The 22,759-nt window shown below is 43.1% G+C and overlaps 1 protein-coding gene across 1 annotated transcript; it reads left to right on the top strand.

Annotated features, from left to right (window-relative positions):
* The first annotated feature begins 2,289 nt into the window (after positions 1-2,289).
* On the top strand, positions 2,290-20,103 carry TNFRSF10A (TNF receptor superfamily member 10a). Its single transcript, XM_088021318.1, is given in 3 exon segments — positions 2,290-2,322; positions 13,009-13,262; positions 19,758-20,103. Coding segments are annotated over 3 exon segments (633 nt in total).
* Positions 20,104-22,759: the final 2,656 nt, after the last annotated feature.

Below are 22,759 nucleotides of genomic sequence, written 5' to 3'. Positions count from 1 at the left end.
AGTGGCATGACATATTCAAAGTACTCAAGGAAGAAAACCTACAATTAAGAATACTCTACCCAGCAAGATTATAATTCAGAATGGAAGGAGAGATAAGAGTTTCCCAGACAAACAAAAGTTGAAGGAGTTCATCACCACTAAACCAGCCTTACAAGAAATGCTAAAAGGACTTATTTCAGTAGAAAGAAAAGTTCATAATCAGGAGTAAGAAAATTATGAAAGGAAAAAAATTCACAAGTAAATGCAAAAGTATAATACTAAGACTCTAATAATAAACTTCTAATAACCAGCCAGTAACCCTATTATGCAGTTCATCCATTCTCATGAATGGGAGCAAAAACAATTCCCAGCCCTGGGTGAGCCTCAATCCTTGTCCAGTCCGCTGAATTTTTTTTTCTTTTATTTTTTTTTTTAAGATTTTATTTATTTATTTGTTAGAGAGAGAGAGCGTGGGTGAGAGAGAGTGAGCGAGAGAGAGTGAGCAAGGGTACAAGCAGGGGGAGGTGCAGGCAGAGGGAGAAGCAGGCTCCCCGCCGAGCAAGGAGCCTGATGCGGGACTCGATCCCAGGGCACTGGGATCATGACCTGAGCCGAAGGCAGATGCTTAACTGACTGAGCCACCTAGGCGTCCCCTTTTTTCTTTTTTAAGTAGGCTCCACATCCAGCATGGAACCCAATGCAGGGCTTGAACTCATGACCCTGAGATCAAGAACTGAGCTGAGATCAAGATTCAGACTTAATAACCATCTGAGCCACCCAGGCGCCCCAGCCTACTGATTTCTGACGGTCTCTCCTCAGCCTGGGGTGGGTCCCTGTCATGCATGCACAGATCAACATGCACCCATGCACTGGATGGGCTCCTCTGCACATCTCCAGAGCACTCTCTGTGTAGCTTCTTTTCCAGCTCACTGCCCTGCATTCAGCTTCTTGGAACTCCTGCCTGTGTCTCCTCAAGAGAAGTCACAGGGCTCCCTTTGGGTCTCCTTCTTGTGCTGCAGCTTGGAAACTGTCCTTAGGCACTGTGATGAAGCCATCCCTAGGCTCACCTTCTTTGTGTCCTAAGGGAGGTTGTTCTTATTAACCCACCAAATAGTTGTTGAGCCCTTTACTCAGGGAAAGTCTGGGCTCTTGGGGAGGGGAACAGATGAACCATGTTTATCCTGCTCCTGGGAGCTCACCGTCTAGTGGAGGAAATGAGGCAAGGGACCCAAATAACTAAAGGAAAATGACCTGGAGTCTCATTACCCTCAAATTATCCCACCTCCAGAGAGGCTGTGATGGTGTCAGGAATGTTATTCACCTGTCTTTGGACTCTGACATAGTTGTTACAAGGCCCCAGGTTATGATATTGCTGGCCTGGAGGATGTGGTTTTAATTAAAGTCAACCTCATGGCTAATGTTTATACGTCACAGCATGTACTTACAAACAGCACTTAACATGCACCAATTCTGTTCTCTTCATGGGTTCCTTTGTTTTTCTGTCTCTTTCTTTTACACACACACACACAGGCATACACACTCACCCTTGAGTCCAAGTCTGCAGGTTTGCACAGTCTGGATCTCTGGCCATGTCCTCAGTCTCCTCAGGCAGAGATGACTACAAACTAGAATGTCTCATCCTCTGCCCCGCCTATGACTTTGACCTCTCTTATCCAATCCTGTCTGTGTGGACTTTCCCCTCTATGTCCACCAGTGTCCCTGCCACCCATGGCATTGTCACCTCTGCCTGCACAGCCCCTCCAAGCTCTTTTCCCTTCTTTCAACCATGAGGTGATCTGTGACTCTGCCTCAGCTCCCTGTGACCCACACCTGTCCTAAAGAAAGGAAGGGACATGTCATGTCCCTGATGCTCCTTGCCCCATATGGCTGACCAGGCTCCAGACGTGCCTTCCCTGGATGAGTGGATGACTTGGGTTTTAATTCCCTGTACTGATGCTGATATGATCTTGTCCTGTTCTAGAGTATGTTTAATGTCGGTGGTGGGAAATAGGACAGGCAGGTGAGGACAGAACAGAAGTCAGTGAATAGCATCCTGAGGAACTGCCCAAGTCCATGGGCTCCAGGAGCTAGGTGTCAACTTTTCAGTGGGTGATTCCTGATCAAACTAGCACTTGTAAAGATATTTGTTTATAAAGAGAAAATTGTTTGCTCTTTGGGTGGTAGACTAGATGTATGAACTCAAACGTGACCTGAGCAGCGTCTGGCACAGGTCCTCGTGGTTAGGGTAAGTGGTTAGGTTGTATCAGTCTGAGGAGGAACGTGGCAGCAGACACAGATGTGAAGGAAACAATGACGACACTGGCAGAGGATGAGTTGGGTTTGGTAAGAGGAGGGAAGGGACTCAAGGTGAATTCTAGGTTTTGTAACCTGAGATCTGACAGAGGTCGTCAACAAAATCAAAGAGTAAATGGGTAGAAAAGGGCTTAAGAATTAGGCATATGAGGGTGCCTGGGTGGCTCAGTTGGTTAAGCGACTGCCTTCAGCTCAGGTCATGATCCCGGGGTCGTGGAATCGAGTACCACATCGGGCTCCCCCTGCTCTGTGGGGAGCCTGCTTCTCCCTCTGCCTCTGCCTGCCACTTCCCCAGCTTGTGCTCTATCTCTGTCAAATAAATATAAAATCTTAAAAAAAAAAGAATTAGGCATATGAATGTGATTTTGGAGACAGTAGCAGCATTTCATTGCCAGCAGACTGAATGAAGCTTCCAGGTCCAACAGATGACAACCAGTGGGAACCTGCATGTTAAGGAAGGAAGAAAGATCACCAGAAATAGGAAATGTGGAGCCAAATGAAAAGGATTATTATGTTGTCTTAATTTCTTAAAAGTGCACAAAATCAAATATTGTTATATTGTTTGTGTGGTTTATAACATGTATATAGGCAACTCCTAGGATAGCTATTGCAAAAAGAACAGGGAGTGGTGATGAATTGATCTATCTTGTTATAAGTCTCTTACTTTTTATACTAATATTACACTATTCATTCAGCAATACAACTCAGCAATGAAAAGGAATGAAGTACGGATGCGCAGAACAACATGGGTGAATTTCAAAATAGTAATTCAGAGTGAAAGAAAACTGAGAGAAAGGGATACATACTCTCTGTTTCCATTTATGTGAAAATCTAGAAACTTCAAATTAATCCACTGGGACAGAAAGTAGATCAATAGTTCCCCAGGGCCAAAAGGGTCCGGGCAAGGGGGGAGCATTAGCAAGGGACAAGAGGAAACTTTGGGGGTGATGACCCAGCCATTAGGCTGATTGTGTTGGCACTTTCACAGATGCAGACATGTGTCAAAATCTATTAAATTGTGTGATTTAATTATGTGCAGCTTGTTGCATATCAATTCTTCAATAAATCTCTTTTTAAGAACCTTTCAATAGACTGAAACCTTTTCAATAGACACAAAGATTGTGTATTTTACTGCCTGTACCAATTGCATATTGCTGATGGAAATATGTATAGGGGCGCCTGGCTGGCTCAGTCGGTGGAGCATGCCACTCTTAATTCAGGGCTGTGAATACAAGCCCCACATCGAGCATAGAGCCTACTTAAAATTAGAAAGAAAAAAAAAAAGATGGGGGCACGTGGGTGGCACAGTCGGTTAGGTGTCTGACTCTTGGTTTCAGCTTAAGTTGTGATCTTAGGGTTGTGAGATTGAGCCCCGAGTTGGTGTCCACGCTCAGTGCAGTCTGCTTGAGATTCTCTCTCCCTCTCCCTCTGCTCCTCCTGCTTGTGTTCTCTCTCTCTCAAATAAATAAATAAATCTTTAAAAAACTAGAGATGATGGAAATATGAATAGACAAAAAGCCAATACACATATAAAATGGAATTCTAAAAAGTAATTAACATCAAAGTATGCAGGGAAGGAAGAACAGGGGGAAAAAGACTAGACAAACAAAGCAAATGGTAACTTATCAAGCTATTTCAACCATATTAATTTATATATATAAATATATATATTTATAATAAATTTATATATAATATAAATATAACACTGCAATTCAAAAGTAGAAAAGGCTAGAGGGATGAGAGAGTGAGACCAACTACATCCTGTCAATTAGAGATGCACTAGAAAAGCACGACACAGATATTGAAAGTAAAAGGATGGAAGAAGATATACCATGAGAATAGCAGGGATAAGAAATCTGCTGTGGCCACCTTAATGTCAGATAAGTTGACTTCCAAAGAATATCATGTAAAAAAAGAGGGAACTTTATTTGTCCTAATGGGAGGGGAGGCAGAGGGTGTGAGCCCTGAAGCAGGCCAGGGCAGGGGGATTCCCTGGATGGAGCACAAGGTAGTTCTCCACAGAGAGTATCTACTTTCCCCCTGAGATTAAGAAGCAAGGTCATTGGCCAAGAGTGAAAGCCAGAAGTGCTGGAGGAGAAGAGAAAGTGTGAAATGGTTTTTACAAAGCAGGAGAGTGCCGGGTCCGGGGGACTCATGGCTCTGGAGCAGAAACAGGCCCATGTGTGGTTGCCCAATGTGTGCTGGGTGGGTTTTTTTGTTTTTGTTTTTAATTGAGATATAACTGACACATGACATTATATTAGGTTCAGGTGTACAACATAATGATTTTATATTTGGATATATTGTGAAGTGATCACCACAGGAAATCTCGTTAGTATCCATCACCACACATAGTTACAAAATTTTTTTCTTGTGATGAGAACTTTTAAGGTCTACTCTCTTAGCAACTTTCAAATATGCAAGATAAGTGTTATTAACCACAGTCAGCATGCTGTACATTATATCCCAGGACTTTCTTGTTTTATAACTGGAAGTTTGTCCTTTTGACCACCTTCACCCATTTCATCCATCCCCCTTCCCACCTCTGGGAACCACAAATCTGTTTGCTATGTCTGTAAGTTTGTTTTGTTTTTTAAGATTTCACAAATAAGTGAGAGCATATGGTATTTGTCTTTCTGTCTGACTTAGTTCCCTTATCATAATGCCCTCAAGATCCAGCCATGTTGCCACAAGTGGCAAGATTTATGTATACATATGTACACAAGATAACATACCTATCACAATTTTGTATTCATTCATCCATTGTTAAGTACTTAAGTTGTCTCTGTGTCTTCACTATTGTGAATAATGCTGCAGCAAATGGGGGTGGGGTGGGGGGGCAATATGTCTTTCCAAGTTAATATTTTCCTTTTTTTTTTTTTTTGGATAAATACCCAGAAGTGGAATTTCTGGATTATATGGTACTTTTATTCTTAATTTTAAAAGAATTTCCAGACTGTCTTCCATAGAGGCTGCACCACTTCACAGTCCTACCAGCAGTACACAAGGGTTTTCTTTTCCCCACTTCCTGGCCAATACTTGTTATTTCTTGTTGTTTTTATAATAGCCATTCTAACAGGTGTGAGGTGGCATCTCACTGTGGTTTTGATGTGCATTTCCCTGATGAGTGATGTTGAGCATCTTTTCATGTACCTGTTGGCCTCTGTATGTCTTCTTTGGAAAAATCGTGATTCAGATGCTCTGTCTACTTTTTAATTGGATTGTTTATATTTTTGCTATTGAGTTGTGTATGTTCTTTATATATATAATTTGTAGGTATCTTTCCCATTTGGTAGGTTGCCTTTTCATTTTGTTGACAGTTTCCTGTGCTGCAAAGAAGCTTTTTGGTTTGATGTAGTCCCACTTGTTTATTTTTGCTTTTGTTGCTTCTGTTTTTGGTGTCAGATTCAAAAAATAATTACCAAGACCTATGTCAAGAATCTTACCATCTATGTTTTCTTTAGGAGTTTTATGATTTCAGGTATTATGGTCAAGGTCTTTAATCAACTTTGAGTTAATTTTTGTGTATGGTTTAAGGAATAGTGATCGAATGTCATTCTTTTGCATGTGGCTGTCTGGTTTTCCCAATATTATTTATTAAAGATACTGTCCTTTCTCCACTGTATATTCTCAGCTCCTTTGTATTAAATTAATTGATCATATATGTATAGATTTATCTCTGGTTTTTCTATTCTGTTCCATTGAAACATGCTTTTATGCCATGTCTGTTTTTATGCCAATAGCATACTGTATTGATTTCTGTAGCTTTGTAAGAGTAAATTTTTGTAATATTAAGAGGATTAATTTATCAGGGAGTCATGATAATCATATATGTGTATGTGACTTATACAGTCTGAAACTATACGAAGCAAAAATCTACAGGAAAGGGAGGTTATAATACCCCTTTATAAACAATTGATGGAATGATTAGATGAAAACTCATTAAAGTCATAAGAGATCTGAACACTATAACCCACTTTGATTTAAACTATGGAAGAGCCTGGATGTCCATCGACAGATGAATGGATAAAGAAGATGTGATATATATATACAATGGAATACTACTCAGCCATCAAAAAATGAAATCTTGCCATTTGCAACGATGTGGATAGAAGAAAGACAATTATCATATGATCTCACTTATATATGGAATTTAAGAAACAAAACAGAGGATCATAGGGGAAGAGAGGAAAAAATAAAACAAGATGAAATCAGAGAGGAAGACAAACCATAAGAGACTCTTGATCATAGGAAACAAACTGAGGGTTGCTGGAGGGGAGGGGGTGGGGGGATGGGGTGGCTTGGTGATGGACATTGGGGAGGGCACGTAATGTGATGAGCACTGGATATTATATAAGACTGATGAATCACTGACCTCCACCTCTGGAACATATCATACAGTATATGTTAATTAATTGAATTTAAATAAAAAAATTTAAAAAAACAAAAACGACCCCCACCTTGATTTAATTAGCATTCATAGAGCACATTTGCAGCATCTACTTGAGATTCATTTGTTGCTAGGGAACATGGTACATTGACCAGGATAGACCACATTCTGGGCTATAAAACAGATCTAAATGAAATCTAAGTAAGTGAAATCATATAGGCAGCAACTTCTAACTCAATGGAACTAAATTGGAAATCAACAACAATATCTAAGAAGACCCCCAAAACTTGAATATCAAACAACGCATTTTTAAATAATCCATGGAAAAGGAATTTTAAAAGCTTTCCACAATAAATGCCAATGAAAATATAGCACACCAAACTTGTCAGATGCTGTGAAAAACAGTGATTAAGATGAAAATGTATGGCTTTCAATGCTTTTATTAAAACAATAGAGGGTTAGAAGAAATGGAGAGTGACTGCTACTGGTTTCTTTTGCAGGTTAAAGAATGTTCCAAAATTGATTCTAGTGATGGTTCTGCGAATCTCTAAATGTATTATAACAATTGAAATGTATACTTTAAATGAGTAATTTATATAAAGAATCATAATTATTAACTGTGTGAATTATATCTCACTAGAGCTGTTAAGAAGAAAAGAAGAAATATATAAAATCTGTGACCTGAAGCTCATTAATCAGCCATAGAAATAAATATAAATTTGGGGCACCTGGATGGCACAGTCAGTTAAACGACCAACTCTTGAATTCGGCTCAGGTCATGATCTTAGGGTCGTGAGATTGAGCCTTACCTCAGATTCCATGCTGGGCGTGGAGCTTACTTAAGATTTTCTGTCTCTCTCTCCCTCTGCCCCTCCTACCCCCCAGCCCTGCTGAGTGCACACACACTCTCCCAAAAAAATGGAAAAGAAAAGAAAAGAAAATTAAACCAAATGAAGTAACAAGGAAGCATAAAAATCAGTGAAATAGGATACTCTGACCCTGATTCCTAGGAGTTGGCACAGACTCCACCCTTGAGGGCTCAGTCCCACATGACCACCCCCACTTCAGATGTCAATCACAAGTAGTGGGCTCCCATAAGACCCACACTTTTGTCTGACTTAGCCATAAATTGGGGGTTCCCATTACCCTCTCCTCAGGTTCAATAATTTGTTATAACAGCTCACAGAACTCAGGGAAACATGTTTATTGATTTATTATAAAGGTTGCAAGTGAATGAAGTACACTGGGTGAGGTCCAGAAAAGTCCAGAGTGCAGGAGCTTCTGTCCCTGTGGAGTTGGTGTACACCACCCTTCCTTCCTTCCTTCCTTCCTTCCTTCCTTCCTTCCTTCCTTCCTTCCTTCCTTCTTTCTTCTCTCCCTCCTTCCCTCTCTTTCTTTCTTTCTTCTTAATTTAACTTTCTGATTTAAAGCAATCGCAGGTTAAAGAAAAGTTGCAAAAACTCTTCAAAAACCCTTTTTTCTGAAACATTTGAAAAGGAGCTGCTGACATGATCGATGCCTGAATGCTTTAGTGTATGTTTTCCACAAATGAGGACACTCTCTCCTATAACCACAGCACGACCTTCAAAATGAGAACGTTAACAGTGACATAGTACTACTAGCTAATCCTATCACATTTCTTTGGCTGTCTTCATGATGTCATTTTGAGCAGAGAGGCCCTGGCCCAATCTCTGTATTGCTACTTCCTCCTTTTGGTATTTTGTGAGACATTGGCAGGCTCCTTTTGGAGTGAATTGTTCAGGTTAAAATTAGAAGTTCAATAATTAACATGTGATCCTGTATCCTGATATTTATTTATTTATTTATTTATTTATTTATTTATTTATTTATTTATTTGGTTAGTTTTCCCAGAGATGAGCATTTTATTGAAAAAATTAGATTTCCAGTTATAGCTTTCCAAAAATTGGTTTTCATTTATCTTTTTATTTTATTTTTTAAGTAGGCTCCATGCCTAATGTGGGGCTGGAACTCACAACCCTGAGATCAAGAGTCTCATGCTTTACTGACTGAGCCAGCCAGGTGCCCCCACCCCATATCCTGATTTTTAAAAAAGTGTGCTTATAATATAAACTTCATTTGTTAAAAAATGTGTGTGTGAGAGAGAGAGAGAGAAAATGAGTTCACACACATGGCCAAATAAAACAACAAAATAATGAATGCTGTCTTTTTTTACAATTTTTTTATTATGTTAATCACCATATATTACATCATTAGTTTTTGATGTAGTGTTCCATGATTCATTGTTTGTGCATAACACCCAGTGCTCCATGCAGAACGTGCCCTCCTTAATACCCATCACCAGGCTAACCCATCCCCCTACCCCCCTCCCCTCTAGAACCCTCAGTTTGTTTTTCAGAGTCCATCGTCTCTCATGGTTCGTCTCCCCCTCTGACTTACTCCCCTTCATTCTTCCCCTCCTGCTATCTTCTTCTTTTTCTTTTTTCTTAACATATGTTGCATTATTTGTTTCAGAAGTACAGATCTGTGATTCAACAGTCTTGCACAATTCACAGCGCTCACCATAGCACATACCCTCCCCAATGTCTATCACCCAGCCACCCCATCCCTCCCACCCCCCACCACTCCAAAAACCCTGTTTGTTTCCTGAGATTAAGAATTCCTCATATCAGTGAGGTCATATGATACATGTCTTTCTCTGATTGACTTATTTCACTCAGCATAACACCCTCCAGTTCCATCCACGTTGTTGTAAATGGCAAGATCTCATTCCTTTTGATGGCTGCATAATATTCCATTGTGTATATATACCACTTCTTCTTTATCCATTTATCTGTTGATGGACATCTTGGCTCTTTCCACAGTTTGGCTATTGTGGACATTGCTGCTATAAACATTGGGGTGCACGTACCCCTTCGGATCCCTACATTTGTATCTTTGTGGTAAATACCCAGTAGTGCAATTGCTGGATCGTATGGTAGCTCTATTTTCAACTGTTTGAGGAAGCTCCATACTGTTTTCCAGAGGGGTTGCACCAGCTTGCATCCCCACCAACAGTGTAGGAGGGTTCCCCTTTCTCCACATCCCCGCCAACATCTGTCGTTTCCTGACTTGTTAATTTTAGCCATTCTGACTGGTGTGAGGTGGTATCTCATTGAGGTTTTAATTTGGATTTCCCTGATGCCGAGCGAGGTTGAGCACTTTTTCATGTGTCTGTTGGCCATTTGGATGTCTTCTTTGGAAAAACGTCTGTTCATGTCTTCTGCCCATTTCTTGATTGGATTATTTGTTCTTTGGGTGTTGAGTTTGATAAGTTCTTTATAGATTTTGGAGACTAGCCCTTTATCTGATATGTCATTTGTAAATATTTTCTCCCATTCTGTCGGTTGTCTTTTGGTTTTGTGCACTGTTTCTTTTGCTGTGCAAAAGCTTTTTATCTTGATGAAGTCCCAATAGTTCATTTTTGCCCTTGCTTTCCTTGCCTTTGGCGATGTTTCCAGGAAGAAGTTGCTGCGGCTGAGGTTGAATGCTGTCTTTAATTGAGGACATCACATGTGCTTTTATATTCTTATAAAAACTTTCCTTGCCCATATTTTGTGGAATAAGTATGCTTTATTGTATTACAGAGAAAAGAATACTGGGAAATTTTTCTAGTGTAAGTCACTTGCTAGCACCAAAGGCCAAGGGACAAACATGAATGCAAAAGCAAGACAGTGTAGAGTTGGAGGAAAGGTCCCGGTCTGTTTGCTTTTTTTGGCTGGGCTGGAGAGAATGTGAGAAGCAGTCTGGTGAGGGAGGAGAATCTGGCTGCCATTCACACCTGTCCTTTCTTTGTCCCCAACTTCCACAGCCAGGACGGGCCGCTGTGCAAGACAGAGTTCAGCAGCATTTAGCCGGTCCACAGGGCTGAGAGCCCAGCACCTGGGAGGGGTCGTGTCCAGCAGGTACATTCGAAGACTGATCTCCAAGCCTTACTCCACCTGTGTCTGCACGTCTTCCAGTCTCCTGCTGCCTGTAGTTCCAGATCCCTTCTTTCACACGTGTTTATTGGATGTCTTCTGTGTGCCAGGCACTGTGTCAGTGGATGGCAAGGGGCCCCTGCCTCCTGGAGCATCCAGACAGACAGATGAATGTATCCGTTAGTCCCAGACATCTAATGAAGAGCCTCAAGGATAATTAGGTGACAGTGGGACAGACAGGATGCTGAGGTCCCCTGGGAATGGTGACTTTGATGCAGAGAGTCACTTCTGGTGCAGGGAGCCAGATAGAGGTCACGAGGGTCCCCCCATACTCCTCTCTATTGCCACGGGGTGGGGGGGCGAAGCAGGGACTGGGCCTCTCTGAGCAAAGCCAGGGGGCACTGGGCTGAGTGGGGGTGTGAGGAAGTCAGAGGGACAAGTGGGGGCAGATCACACACCCTGGACACTGTTGGGGGGAGCATGGGTTTTAGTTTTTGAGTGAAGTATTCAAAATATCTCAATGTTTTATATTGATTCCATGTGGAAATGATATGTTGGTTATCTTAGGTTAAAAAACATATTATTCAAATTAATTTGAGCTCTTTCTTTGTACTCTTTTAAGGTGGTCACTTTGAATTCTAATTTCATGTGTGGCTTGTAGTGTATTTCTGTTGGCAGTGCTGAGGTCTAATGGACGTGTTAGTTGCACGATTGAAAAGACCAAGGTTGGGTAGAGGATTAGATTTAGATTTAGATTCTGTGTAGGTTCCATTGGTGGCTGAAGGCGGCTGAAAGCGGAGCATCTGGCCACCACTGTTGGCCTCGGGGCATCCTGTGGGCATTCATTCACCAGCTTCCTACCCCCTTCCCAGGAAACTGTGCAGCAGGAATGAAGAGATTACAAGCCATGCACATAAGGGCCTTCACGGCCCAGGACCCTGTGTCTCTCTGGAAGCCACCCAAGGGCTCCTCTCCATCCGGGGTCCCCCAGATCACACCCCACCTCTTGCTACTGATCCTGTGATCTAATGGATATTTCCTCCCGATCCTGATGTAATCAATAATGAATAATCATCCTTTTCGTACATCTGTTAGTGACAGGTGAATGGTGGCCGTCCTTTGTGGGCCCCATGTATGTTGCTGCAGAAAGTGGCCCCCCAAATTACTTGGTCCACTGAGTTAAGCTAGTGGAAGGGGGTTTGAGTGGTGAAGAAGGATTGAGCTCGTGAGAGAAACCCATCACCAAATCTTTATCCTTTGTTTCCGGATAAGGAGGAGATATTTCCATGCACCAGGACCAGAGACAGGGAGCAAACCTGGGCCTGTCCTCAGAAAAGATTGGCCTGAGTCTGCCAGAGTGCCTCCCTAAGTGAGACATGGGAGCCTAGGGGGCTCTTCAACCCACAGAAGACGCAAGTTTCCTTCTACCCCTTTCTCTGTCCTGCTTTCATGCAGCCCTGCCGTCCTGTCAGCACTTCCCTGTGCCCATGGGATCTTTGGAGCCCACAGAGGCCCCTCCTCATCCATCTACATGTCCCCACTCTGCTCCCTGCAGAGGCCCCTTCCCACACCTCAGTGCCCCCTTCCCACACCTCAGTGCCTTTTCCTCCTGGCCATGTTGAGTTTTCCACTGGGCAGAGTAGACCACTTCTTAAGGCACTTGATACTTTTAGGGGCCCACAGAAATGATTCCTTTTGAAATCTGAAGAGAAAAATGGAATAGAGTATGACCTGGGTTATTTTAATCTTTTTCCATTCAGTCATAAAATGCATTTTTAACACTTCATTATTCAGAAAAGGCCAATGAGGACAAAAGTAGCCACAGCCTACAAAGTCCTAATAGGACCTCGTCTGTAGCTCCTAAAGCTTCCTCATCCCAGACCCCTGCTCCCTCTCTAAGATGCCTCTTTTCCCTACTTTTTGGATTGAGGGGCCAACTGTAGCTGCTCTTCTCTGACACCCCAGTGCTGGCTGTGATTGTAAGAACAGGTGGAGGACAAGAAGTTCCTTGTTACTGAAGCCTGGCAGGAGGAGGAGGCTCACCTTGGGGACAAATGGGCTTCTGGTGCTTGGGCTGGAGAGATTTCCCTCTCACAGGGGTTTCCCCTGCAGCCCAAGGAAGCTCAGTACAGGTCTTGAGAGAAGGCCCAGCTCCTGACCGTGCAACTCTGAACACCTAGCAGGGCCCTAGGGATTGAAGTGCACAGGCTCAGAGCCTTCCCCACCCAACAAGGGGGAAAGAGGGGACCCGGCTCTACAGATATGAGAAGCCTATGCTTCCTCCACTCTTGTCAGGGACACTGTGTGGGAGTTTGCTCCCTCTTTCTCCTCATCTCGCCAGCTCTTCCTCACAGGTCTCCTCCATGTCCTCCCTGTGTCTGTATCTAGGTGCCCGATGGGATGATCCGGGCCGGTACCTGCACCATCAGGAGTGACCTCAAGTGTGTCAAGCAAGAGGCAGGTACCCAGGCCAGTGGGGAGGCTCTGGTTCCTGGAGAGCCAGTGACCACTGGCCGGAGGCTGCCCACCTCTCTCTCTCCCTCCTAAGGCACTCCATGGCTGGCGACCCCGAATGGAGCAGGGGGTACTGTGTTCTGCGCTGGGGCTAACCACGTATCCTCACAGGAGGGCCATCCTCCAAGGTGAGGTGGGGGGAAGGAGTAGGCGCTGACACTCTCTGCCACCTCCTGCACTCCGTGCTTCCTGCTTGGCTTCTCCAGACAGGCCCTCCATCTCCTAAATCCTTTTGGTCTTTCGGATCTGGCTCTCATCTTGTGCTCTGTGATCACTGTCCATGTTCCACCTCCTCTGTGCCTCTCAAGGGCTGGGCTCACATCAGCCCCTGGCTTGGGCTGATGGTCACCTTATGTCCCTGACCATGTCCAGGACGGCCGGCCAGTTCTTCAGGTCTTCAGGGCCCCTAGCTGGGGCAGAGAGGCGGTCAGCATGTCGAATGAGTGACAGGAGTCAGGAGGAGAGAGTCAGGGGGTTCATACACCTTTGGTCAGAGCAGAACCCAACAGAGATTTGATGTGTTTATTTTTACTTCACTTCCCCCCTTCTCTACCCACTCCCTAAGGGTTCCCCAGAGTTGGGATGGCCCCCTCCCTGTTGCCAGGCCCCTCCCTGTCCACAGTGGCTGGCCCAGTTTGCATTCCCACCAGCAGTGCACAAGGGTTCCTTTTTCTCCACATCCTCGTCAACACTTGTTGTTTCCTGTGTTGTTGATTTTAGCCATTCTGACAGGTGTGAGGTGTTATCACATTGTGGTTTTGATTTGTATTTCCCTGATGATGAGTGATGTTGAGCATCTTTTCATGTGTCTGTTGGTCATCTGGATGTCTTCTTTGGAGACATGTCTGTTCATGTCTTCTGCCCATTTTTAATTGGATTATTTGTTTTTGGGGTGTTGAGTTATATGAGTTCTTTGTATATTTTGGATACTAACCCTTTACCAGATATGTCATTGGCAAACATCTTATCCCATTCTGTAGACTGCCTTTTAGTTTTGTTGATTGTTTCCTTTGCTGTGCAGAAATTTTTTATTTTGAGGTAGTCCCACTAGTTTATTTTTGTTTTTGTTTCCCTTGCTTCAGGAGACATGTCTAGTAAGAAGTTACTATGGCCAGTATCCGAAGTTACTGCGTGTGTTCTCTTCTAGGATTTTTATGGTTTCAGGTCTCACATTGAGGTCTTTAATCCATTTTGAATTAATTTCTGTGTATGGTGTAAGAAAGTGGTCCAGTTTCATTCTTCTGCTTGTTGCTGTCCAGTTTTCCTTCAACTGCTTTCCAGTTTTCTCTTCAACACCTTTTGTGGAAGAGACTTTTTTTTTTAAGATTTTACTTATTTATTCGACAGAGGGAGAGCGAGAGAGCACAAGTCGGGGAAGCTGCAGAAGGAGAGGGAGAAGCAGGCTCTCCGCTGAACAGGGAGCCCCATGCGGGACCCTGAAATCATGACTTGAGCCAAAGGCAGACACTTAACTGACTGAGCCACCCAGGCATCCCAAAGATACTCTTATGCCCGCTGAATATTCTTTACTGTTTTCTCAAGATTAATTGACCATATAATTGTGGGTTTATTTCTGGGTTTTCTTTTTGGTTGTATTCAACTATGTATCTATCTTTATGCTAGTACCTTACTCTTTTGATCACTACGGCTTTGTAATATAACTTGTAGTCTGTAATTGAGATGCCTCCAGCTTTGCTTTTTGTTTTCAAGATTGCTTTGGCTATTCGGGGTCTTTTGTGTTTCCATACAAATTTTAGGATTTTTTTGTTCTACTTCTGTAAAAATGCTGTTGGTATTTTGATAGGGAGTGCAATAGTTGTGTAGGTTGCCTTGAGTAGTATGGACATTTTAACAAAATTTGTTTTTCCAATCCATGAGCATGGAATGTCTTTCCATTTCTTTGTGTCATTTTCAGTTTCTTTCATCAGTGTTTTATAGTTTTCAGAGTGCAGATCTTCTACCTCTTTTTTAGGTTTACTGCTAGGTACCTTGTTATTTTTGGTGCAATTGTACAGGGAATCAATCCCTTGATTTCTTTTTTGGCTGCTTCATTATTGGTGTATAGAAATACAACAGATTTCTGTACATTGATTTTGTATCCTGAGACTTTTCTGAATTTGTTTATCACTTCTAGCAATGTTTTGGTGGATTCTTTTCTTCTAAAAGATTTTATTTATTTCTTTCAGAGAGAGAGAGAGAGAGAGAGAGAGAAAGGAGGAGCAGAGGGAGACAGACAAGCAGACTCCACACTGAGCATGTAGCCCAACCTGAGGCTCGATCCCAAGACCCTGAGATCATGACCTGAGCTGAAACCAAGTCCGACGCTTAACCAGCTGAGCCACCTGGGCACCTCTGGTGGAGTCTTTCGGGTTTTCTCTATATAGTATCATGTCATCTGCAAATAGTCAGGGTTTTACTTCTTCCTTACTGATTGGGATGTATTTTGTTTCTTTTTGTTTTCTGATTGCTGTGGCTAGGACTTCCAGTACTATGTTGAATAGAAGTGGTGAGAGTAGACATCCTTGTCTTGTTCCTGACTGTAAAGGAAAATCTCTTAGTTTTTCCCCATTGAGGATGATGTTGACTGAGTTTTCATATATGGCCTTTATTATGATGAGGTATGTTCCCTCTAAATCTACGTTGTTGAGGATTTTTTTGTTTTGTTTTGTTTTGTTTTGTTTATTTGACGGAGAGAGAGATAGCCAGAGCAGAAACACAGGCAGGGGGAGTGAGAGAGGGAGAAGGAGCCTTCCCACCAAGCAGGGAGCCTGATGTGGGACTCAATCCCAGGACCCCAGGACCATGGCCTGAGCTGAAGGCAGATGCTTAATGACTGAGCCACCCAAGAGCCCCTTTGAGGGTTTTTATCATGAATGGATGTTGTACTTGTCAAATGCTTTTTCTGCATCTCTTGAAATGATCATATGGTTCTTATCCTTTCTCTTATTGATGTGATATATTCAACCACCTTTGCAACCCAGGAATAAATCCCACTTGACCATGGTAAATGATTTTTTAAAATGTATTGTTGGATTCAGTTTGCTAGTATTTTGTTGAAGATTTTTGCATCTATGTTCATCAGAGATATTGACCTGTAGTTCTCTTTTTTTTTTTTGGTAGTGTCTTTATCTGGTTATGGTATCAGGGTAATGCTGACCTCATAGAATGAATTTGAAAGTTTTGCTTCCCTTTCTATGTTTTGGAACAGTTTGAGAAGAATAGGTATTAACTCTTCTTTCAACGTTTGTTAGAATTTGCCTGTGAAGCCTGGACTTTTGTTTGTTGGGAATTTTTTGATTACTGATTCAATTTCTTTGCTATTTTGTTGTCTGTTCAAGTTTTCTATTTCTTCCTGTTTCAGTCTTGGTAGTTTATGTGTTTCTAGGAATTTATCCATTTTTTCCAGGTTGTCCAATTAGTTGGCATATAGTTTTTTATAATATTTTCTTATAATTCTTTGTATTTCTGTGGTGTTGGTTGTTATTCCTCCTCTGTCATTTATGACTTTATTAATGAGTCCTTTCTCTTTTTTTTCTTGATAAATCTGGCTAGAAGTTTGCCAAATTTATTGATTTTCTCTGAAGAGCCAGGTCCTGTTTGCATTGATTTGTTCTATTGTTTATTGTTTCTATATGATTTATTTCTGCTCTAATCTTTATTATTTCCTTCCTTATACTCGTTTTAGGTTTTGTTTGTGGTTCTCTCATAGTTTCTTTAGGTGTAAGTTTAGTTTATTTATTTGAGATTTTTCTTGCTTCTTTTCCTTCCAAATTTTTATGTAAACTCAGTTAGTTAACATATAGTTTAGTACAGTGGCTAACTGAACATAATAAAAAAATATAGTGTAGAATTAGTTTTGGGGTAGAATTCATTTACATACAACACTCAGTGCTCATCACAAGTGCACTCCTTAATTCCTATCAACCATTTAGCTCATCCCCAGTCCACCTCCCTCCAGCAAACCTCTGTTTGTTCTCTATAGTTAAGAGTCTCTTATGGCTTGCCTCTCTGTTTTTATCTTATTTTATTTTTCCTTCCCTTCCTAGATTTTTCTTGCTTCTTGAGGTAAGCATGTGTTGCTCTATATTTCCCTCTTAGAGCCACTTTTGCTGCATCCCAGAGGTTTTAGACTGTTGCTTTTTCATTCAATTTTTTATTTCCTCTTTTATTTCCTGTTTGAGTCATCCACTATCTAATATCATGTTATTTAACCTCCATGTGTTTGTGGTCTTTCTAGATTTTTTTTTTCTTGTGGATGACTTTTAGTTTCATAGTGATGTGGTCAGAAAAGACACATGGTATGACTTCAATCTTTTTGAATTTGCTGAGGCTGGTGTTGTGGCCTAATATGTGATCTATTCTCGAAATGATCCATGTTGTTTCTGCTATGTTTTTAACATTCATCAAGCCATATATTCACTTTTAAGTATTATAGCTTAAGCCTTAGGGTGTTTTATTTTAAAGATACTTATTTATTATTTATTTGAGAGAGAATGAGCAGGGGGGAGGGGCAGAGGGGGAGAGAGAGAAGCGGACTCCCTGCTAAGCAGGGAGCCCAATGCAGGACTCCATCCCAGGACCCTGGGATCATGACCTGAGCTGAAGGCAGATGCTTAATGACTGAGCCACCCAGGTGACCCTCTTAGGGTGTTTTAAATCTATACTCTTATCTACAGTGATGATGACTTCTGCCCCTTTGCACTGGTTCTGCCTCACTTCTGTATCAAGCATGCTGCTTCATCCAGAACTGAAAGAATGGTGCTCAGGGTGCTTAGAAAAGGCAGGTGTTCTGGTCTTGATTTGATTTCACCGGGAAGGCCTCTACTATTTCATGCTTAGGAATGATGACTCTTGTTTTCATATAGAAAATCTTATTATAGATACACCTTCCTGTTTTGAGGTATTTTTTTTTAAGATTTTATTTATTTGTTTGAAAGCAAGAGCAGGGGGAGGGGCAGAGGGAGAGGGAGAGAGAAAATCTCAAGCAGAGTCCCCACTGAGCACAGAACCCCACTCTGGGCTCAATCTCCTGACACTGAGATCATGACCTGAGCCGAATTCAAGAGTCAGATGCTCAACCGACTAAGCTACCCAGGCGCCCCTTTGAGGTATTTTTTATAAATCAGAATTTTGTTTAATTTTAAGCCAAATACCTTTTCACCCTCCATGGAGATTATCAGATACCTTCATTCCCTTATTTAGACTGTCAATGTGGTACATTGTTACTGATCATTGCACCCTCACATTTGTGCATAAACCCATACTTTAGATTTTCCAAAGTTCTCTCCTGTATATGTATTCTTCATTTGAGTCCCATAAAACCTGGAAGAAAGAGCAGATACTTGACGAACACTTGAAGGATGGGGGTTTATGCTGATTGTCACTGCACCATCTGGAAACTAAGTCCTCCTCTCCTGCCTCTTCTCTCCCCACTGCGCCCCTCTATCTCCTAACCGTTCCCTGTCCTTCCTTCCTCCATTATCCTGCCTCCTCCTCCCTCCTCCCTTGCTGCTCAGGGCCACGTTAACTCGCACTGAGGGCACCTAAGGAGCTGTGCTGGCCAGCAGGGCGCCCACTGGCTAGACCAAATTTGAGAGCTGTAATTGTAAACTACATACTATTTCAAATCTTAGTACAAAAAAGGGATATAAACTATCCCATTGATAACTTTTTGTTTCTTGATTGCATGTTAAAATGATATTTTATATAGGCTGGGTTTGTACCGTATATTATTAGAATTAACAGTGGAGAGGGGGGCCCCTGGATGACTCAGTCGGTTAAATGTCAGATTCTTGATTTTGGCTCAGGTCACGATTTTAGGGTCGTGAGATCGAGCCCCCCTCCCACCCCCCTTGGGCTCTATGCTGGGCGTGGAGCCTGCTTAGGATTCTCTTTCTCTCTCCCTCTGTCCCCTCTTCCTCCTCCCCACCCTTGCTGCTCACCCATGCATACACACCCTCTCTCACTCTCTCAAAAAAAGTTATCACCTGCTTTTTTTTTTCAAGGCAACAACCAGAAAATATATGTACTTTTATTCAGTGCTCACCTGATATATCTGTAGATGGTGGTGTGCGGTGCATTTCACACACATCTCATTTAATCCATATGGCCCCAGGATTTGATGATGATTTGCTCTGCCTTACAGGTTAAATTCTCACTCGGAGTCTGATTGTCCCCATCTGGCTTTGCCACAGTGTGGGTCAGTGAGACTGAGCTGGGAGGAAAGCAAGACCTTGCTACCTCCATGCCCCCGCTCTGTGCACAGGTGCAGGTACGGGCAGCCCTGGGACATCCATCTCATGATTAGAGCAGTTTTCCTCCTTTGAGGACATGTTGTTCCCACAGTCTGTCCCGCCCTCTGTCTCCTACCTCATAATGCGTTCTCCCCATAACCAGTCTATCCTCCCAGATGGGCTATCAGCCCTGCCTTAGGGCAGGATTTTCTGCTGACCTTGACTCCCTAAGTGCTCCTGGCTCAAGCGAGGCCCAGGCGGTTCCAACTGACTTTCTGGGGATGGGAAACAGATAAGGGATGCAGAACAGCAGGTTCACCAGCAGGGGGAGCTCATCAGGTTCCACTCTTAGGTCAAGGCCTGATTGAGCACCTTCTGCCCTTTCTGCAGTGGCTCCCAACTCACTGTGGCTTCCCCCCAATCCACGCTGAGGCCATTCTTTGATTACTTTCCAAACATTGTGTTCTTTAATTCCTGGAACCTACTTATGCGGCAGATGGGCCTCACGGACAGTGAGATCCCTGTGGCCAGAGCTTGTGCTTTGGGCATGCAGGATGCCTTGTATGAAATACTGGTGTCTTGGCTCAAAAAGACGGGACGGGGTGCCTCAGTCAACACCCCACTGGATGCCTTGGAAATGCGACGGGAAAGAAATGCAAAGGAGAAAATTCAGGATAACCTGGTGGGCTCTGGAAAGTGCATCTAAGAAGATGGGACAGGCTCTCCTGTATCCTGAATGGAAATAATCTCTAGGAATCTGAGCTTCCCTTGTTTACTTTTCTTCTTTAAGGGGAAGCATGAGTGGACACCAGCCTGGAAGAAAGAGCAGATACTTGACGAATACTTGAAGGAATTCTAATTCAAAAACATACAGCTCTTGGAATGTTCTAGAACTTTTTCAACATGCTTGGAATATTTTTTAGGAAATGCTGGGTGTGATAAGCAAATTGTGGAAAGATTCTATGTTGATTATAGTTACAGGAATACCTCATTTTATTGTGTTTCACTTTATTGCACTTCAAAGATATTGCATTTTTTACAAATTGAAGGTTTGTGGCTACCCTGAGTTGAGCAAGTCTGTTGTTGCCATTTTTCCAACAGCATTTGCTGACTTCGTATCTCTGTGGCACACTCTGGTAATTCTTGCAATATTTCAAACGTGTTCATTATGTTGTTCTGTGATCAGTGATGTTCGATATTATTATTGTAATTTTTTGCACCATACAAGATTGTGAGTTTAATTGATAAATGGTGTGTATCTTCTGACTGGTCCACTAGCCAATTAATAACCCCAAAATGGTCTCCAAGTGTTCAAGTGAGGAAGAGTCACGCATCTCTCACTTTAAATCAAAAGCTAGAAATGATTAAGCTCAGTGAGGAAAGCTGAGATGGGCCAAAAGCAGGCCACACAACAGTCAGCCAGGTCGAGAACGCAAAGGAAAAGTTGTTGGAGGAAATTCAAAGTGCCTTCCGGTGAACGCGCGAACAGTAAGAAAGCAGAACAGCCTTATTGCGGCCGCGCCGAAGGTCTGATGGGTTGGCCTAGAGGAGCAAACGAGCCACGACGGTCCGTTAAGCCAAAGCCTGACCCTGAGCAAGGCGCTGACTCGCTTCGGTCGGGCGAAGGCTGAGAGCGGTGAGGAAGCTGCCCGGGGAACGTCGGAAGCTGGCAGAGGTGGGTCCGTGAGGTGTAAGGGAAGACGCCGCCCCTGTAACATCAGGGTGCGAGGGGAGGCGGCCAGCGCTGGGGTAGACGCTGCAGCCAGTTCTCCGGGAGACCCAGCGGGATAAGTGATGAAGGAGGCTACGCGGAGCAACAGGTTTCCAATGCGGATGAAACGGCCTCTATTGGCAGAAGACGCCAGCTAGGACCCTCAGCGGCCGGGGGGACGTCAGTGCCCGGCTGCAAAGCTTCCAAGGGTGGGCTGACTCTCTTGTCAGGGGCTGAGGCAGCTGGTGACTTGAAGTCGAGGCCAGCGCTCATTGACCATTCTGAAAATCCCAGGACCCTGGAGAGTTGTGTTCGTGCCACTCGGCCTGTGCTCTGTGAACGGAACAACAAAGCCTGGGTGACAGCACTTCGGATCACAACGTGGTTTCCTGAATATTTTGAGTGCACCGTTGAGACCTAGCGCTCCGAAAAAAAATATTCTTGTCAAACCACGACTGCTCACTGACCATGCACCTGGTCACGCACGAGCTGTGATGGAGAAGTAGAACGAGACGATGGTTGTTTCCTGCTGACACAGCAGCCATGCTGCAGCCCGGCGAGCAAGGAGGCATTTGATCCTCAAGTCTTCTTATTTAGGAAATACATTTTGTAAGGTGGTGGCTGCCATAGACAGCGATTCTTCCGATGGATTTGGGCAAAGCAAATTGAAAAACCTTCTGGCAAAGATTCGCCATTCTAGGTGCCACGGAGAACATACGTGATTCATGGGAAGACGTCAAAATATCAACATGAACAGGAGCTTGGAAGAATTCGGTCACAACGTTCATGGATGACCCTGGCGGGTTCAAGGCTTCAGAGGAGGAAGTGTGGGGGAGAGAGCGAGAGAACTAGAACAGGAAGTGGAGCCTGAAGCTGGGACTGAATGGCCGCCATCTCGTGATCAAACTAACAGATGAGGAGTTGCCGCTCATGGATGAGCAAAGAAAGGGGTTACTTGAGATGGAATCTACTCCTGGGGAAGACGCTGGGAAGATTGTTGAGATGGTAACAGATTTAGAGCATTGCATAAACTTAGTTGATAGAGAAGCGGCAGGTTGGAGAGGACTGACTCCGATTTTGCAAGAAGTTCTACTGTGAGTAAAATGCTATCGAACAGCATCGCGGTGATACAGAGAAATCGGAAGAGTCGATCAACACGGCCAACGTCACTGTTGTCTTATTTTAAGAAGTTGCCACAGCCATTCCCACCTTCAGCAACCACCACCCTGATCAGTCAGCAGCCACCAACAGCGAGGCAAGAGCCTCCACCAGCAAGAAGATTACAATTCGCTGAAAGCTCAGATGATGGTTGGCATTTTTTAAAGTAATAAAGTATTTTTTAATTTAATACATGGTTATTAAACATAATGCTATTGCACATTTAATAGACTACAGCGTGGTGCAGATATGACTTTTGTATGCACTGGGAAACCAAAAGACTCATTTGACTCGCTTTATTGCGATATTTGCTTTATTGGGGTGGTCTGGAAGCAAACCTGCAGTATCAGGTTTAAGGTGCCTGTGTATGTTCATATGTGTACTGCGAGTTGTTTTAGGGTGTCATTCTTTCCAATTCATGGGACTTCATTCTAAGAGAATTGCACTTTTTACTTGTATTTGTTATATAGTAAGGCGCAGCCATGTTGGCATGCTTGCATTTACTTATATCTATTAATGCTAT

Source organism: Eumetopias jubatus, unplaced genomic scaffold (assembly GCF_037043125.1).
Source record: "Eumetopias jubatus isolate StellerSeaLion01/CBP00866 unplaced genomic scaffold, mEumJub1_p1.0 scaffold_2, whole genome shotgun sequence".
NCBI lineage: Eukaryota > Metazoa > Chordata > Mammalia > Carnivora > Otariidae > Eumetopias > Eumetopias jubatus.
This window is presented reverse-complemented; position numbering and strand designations above follow the sequence as displayed.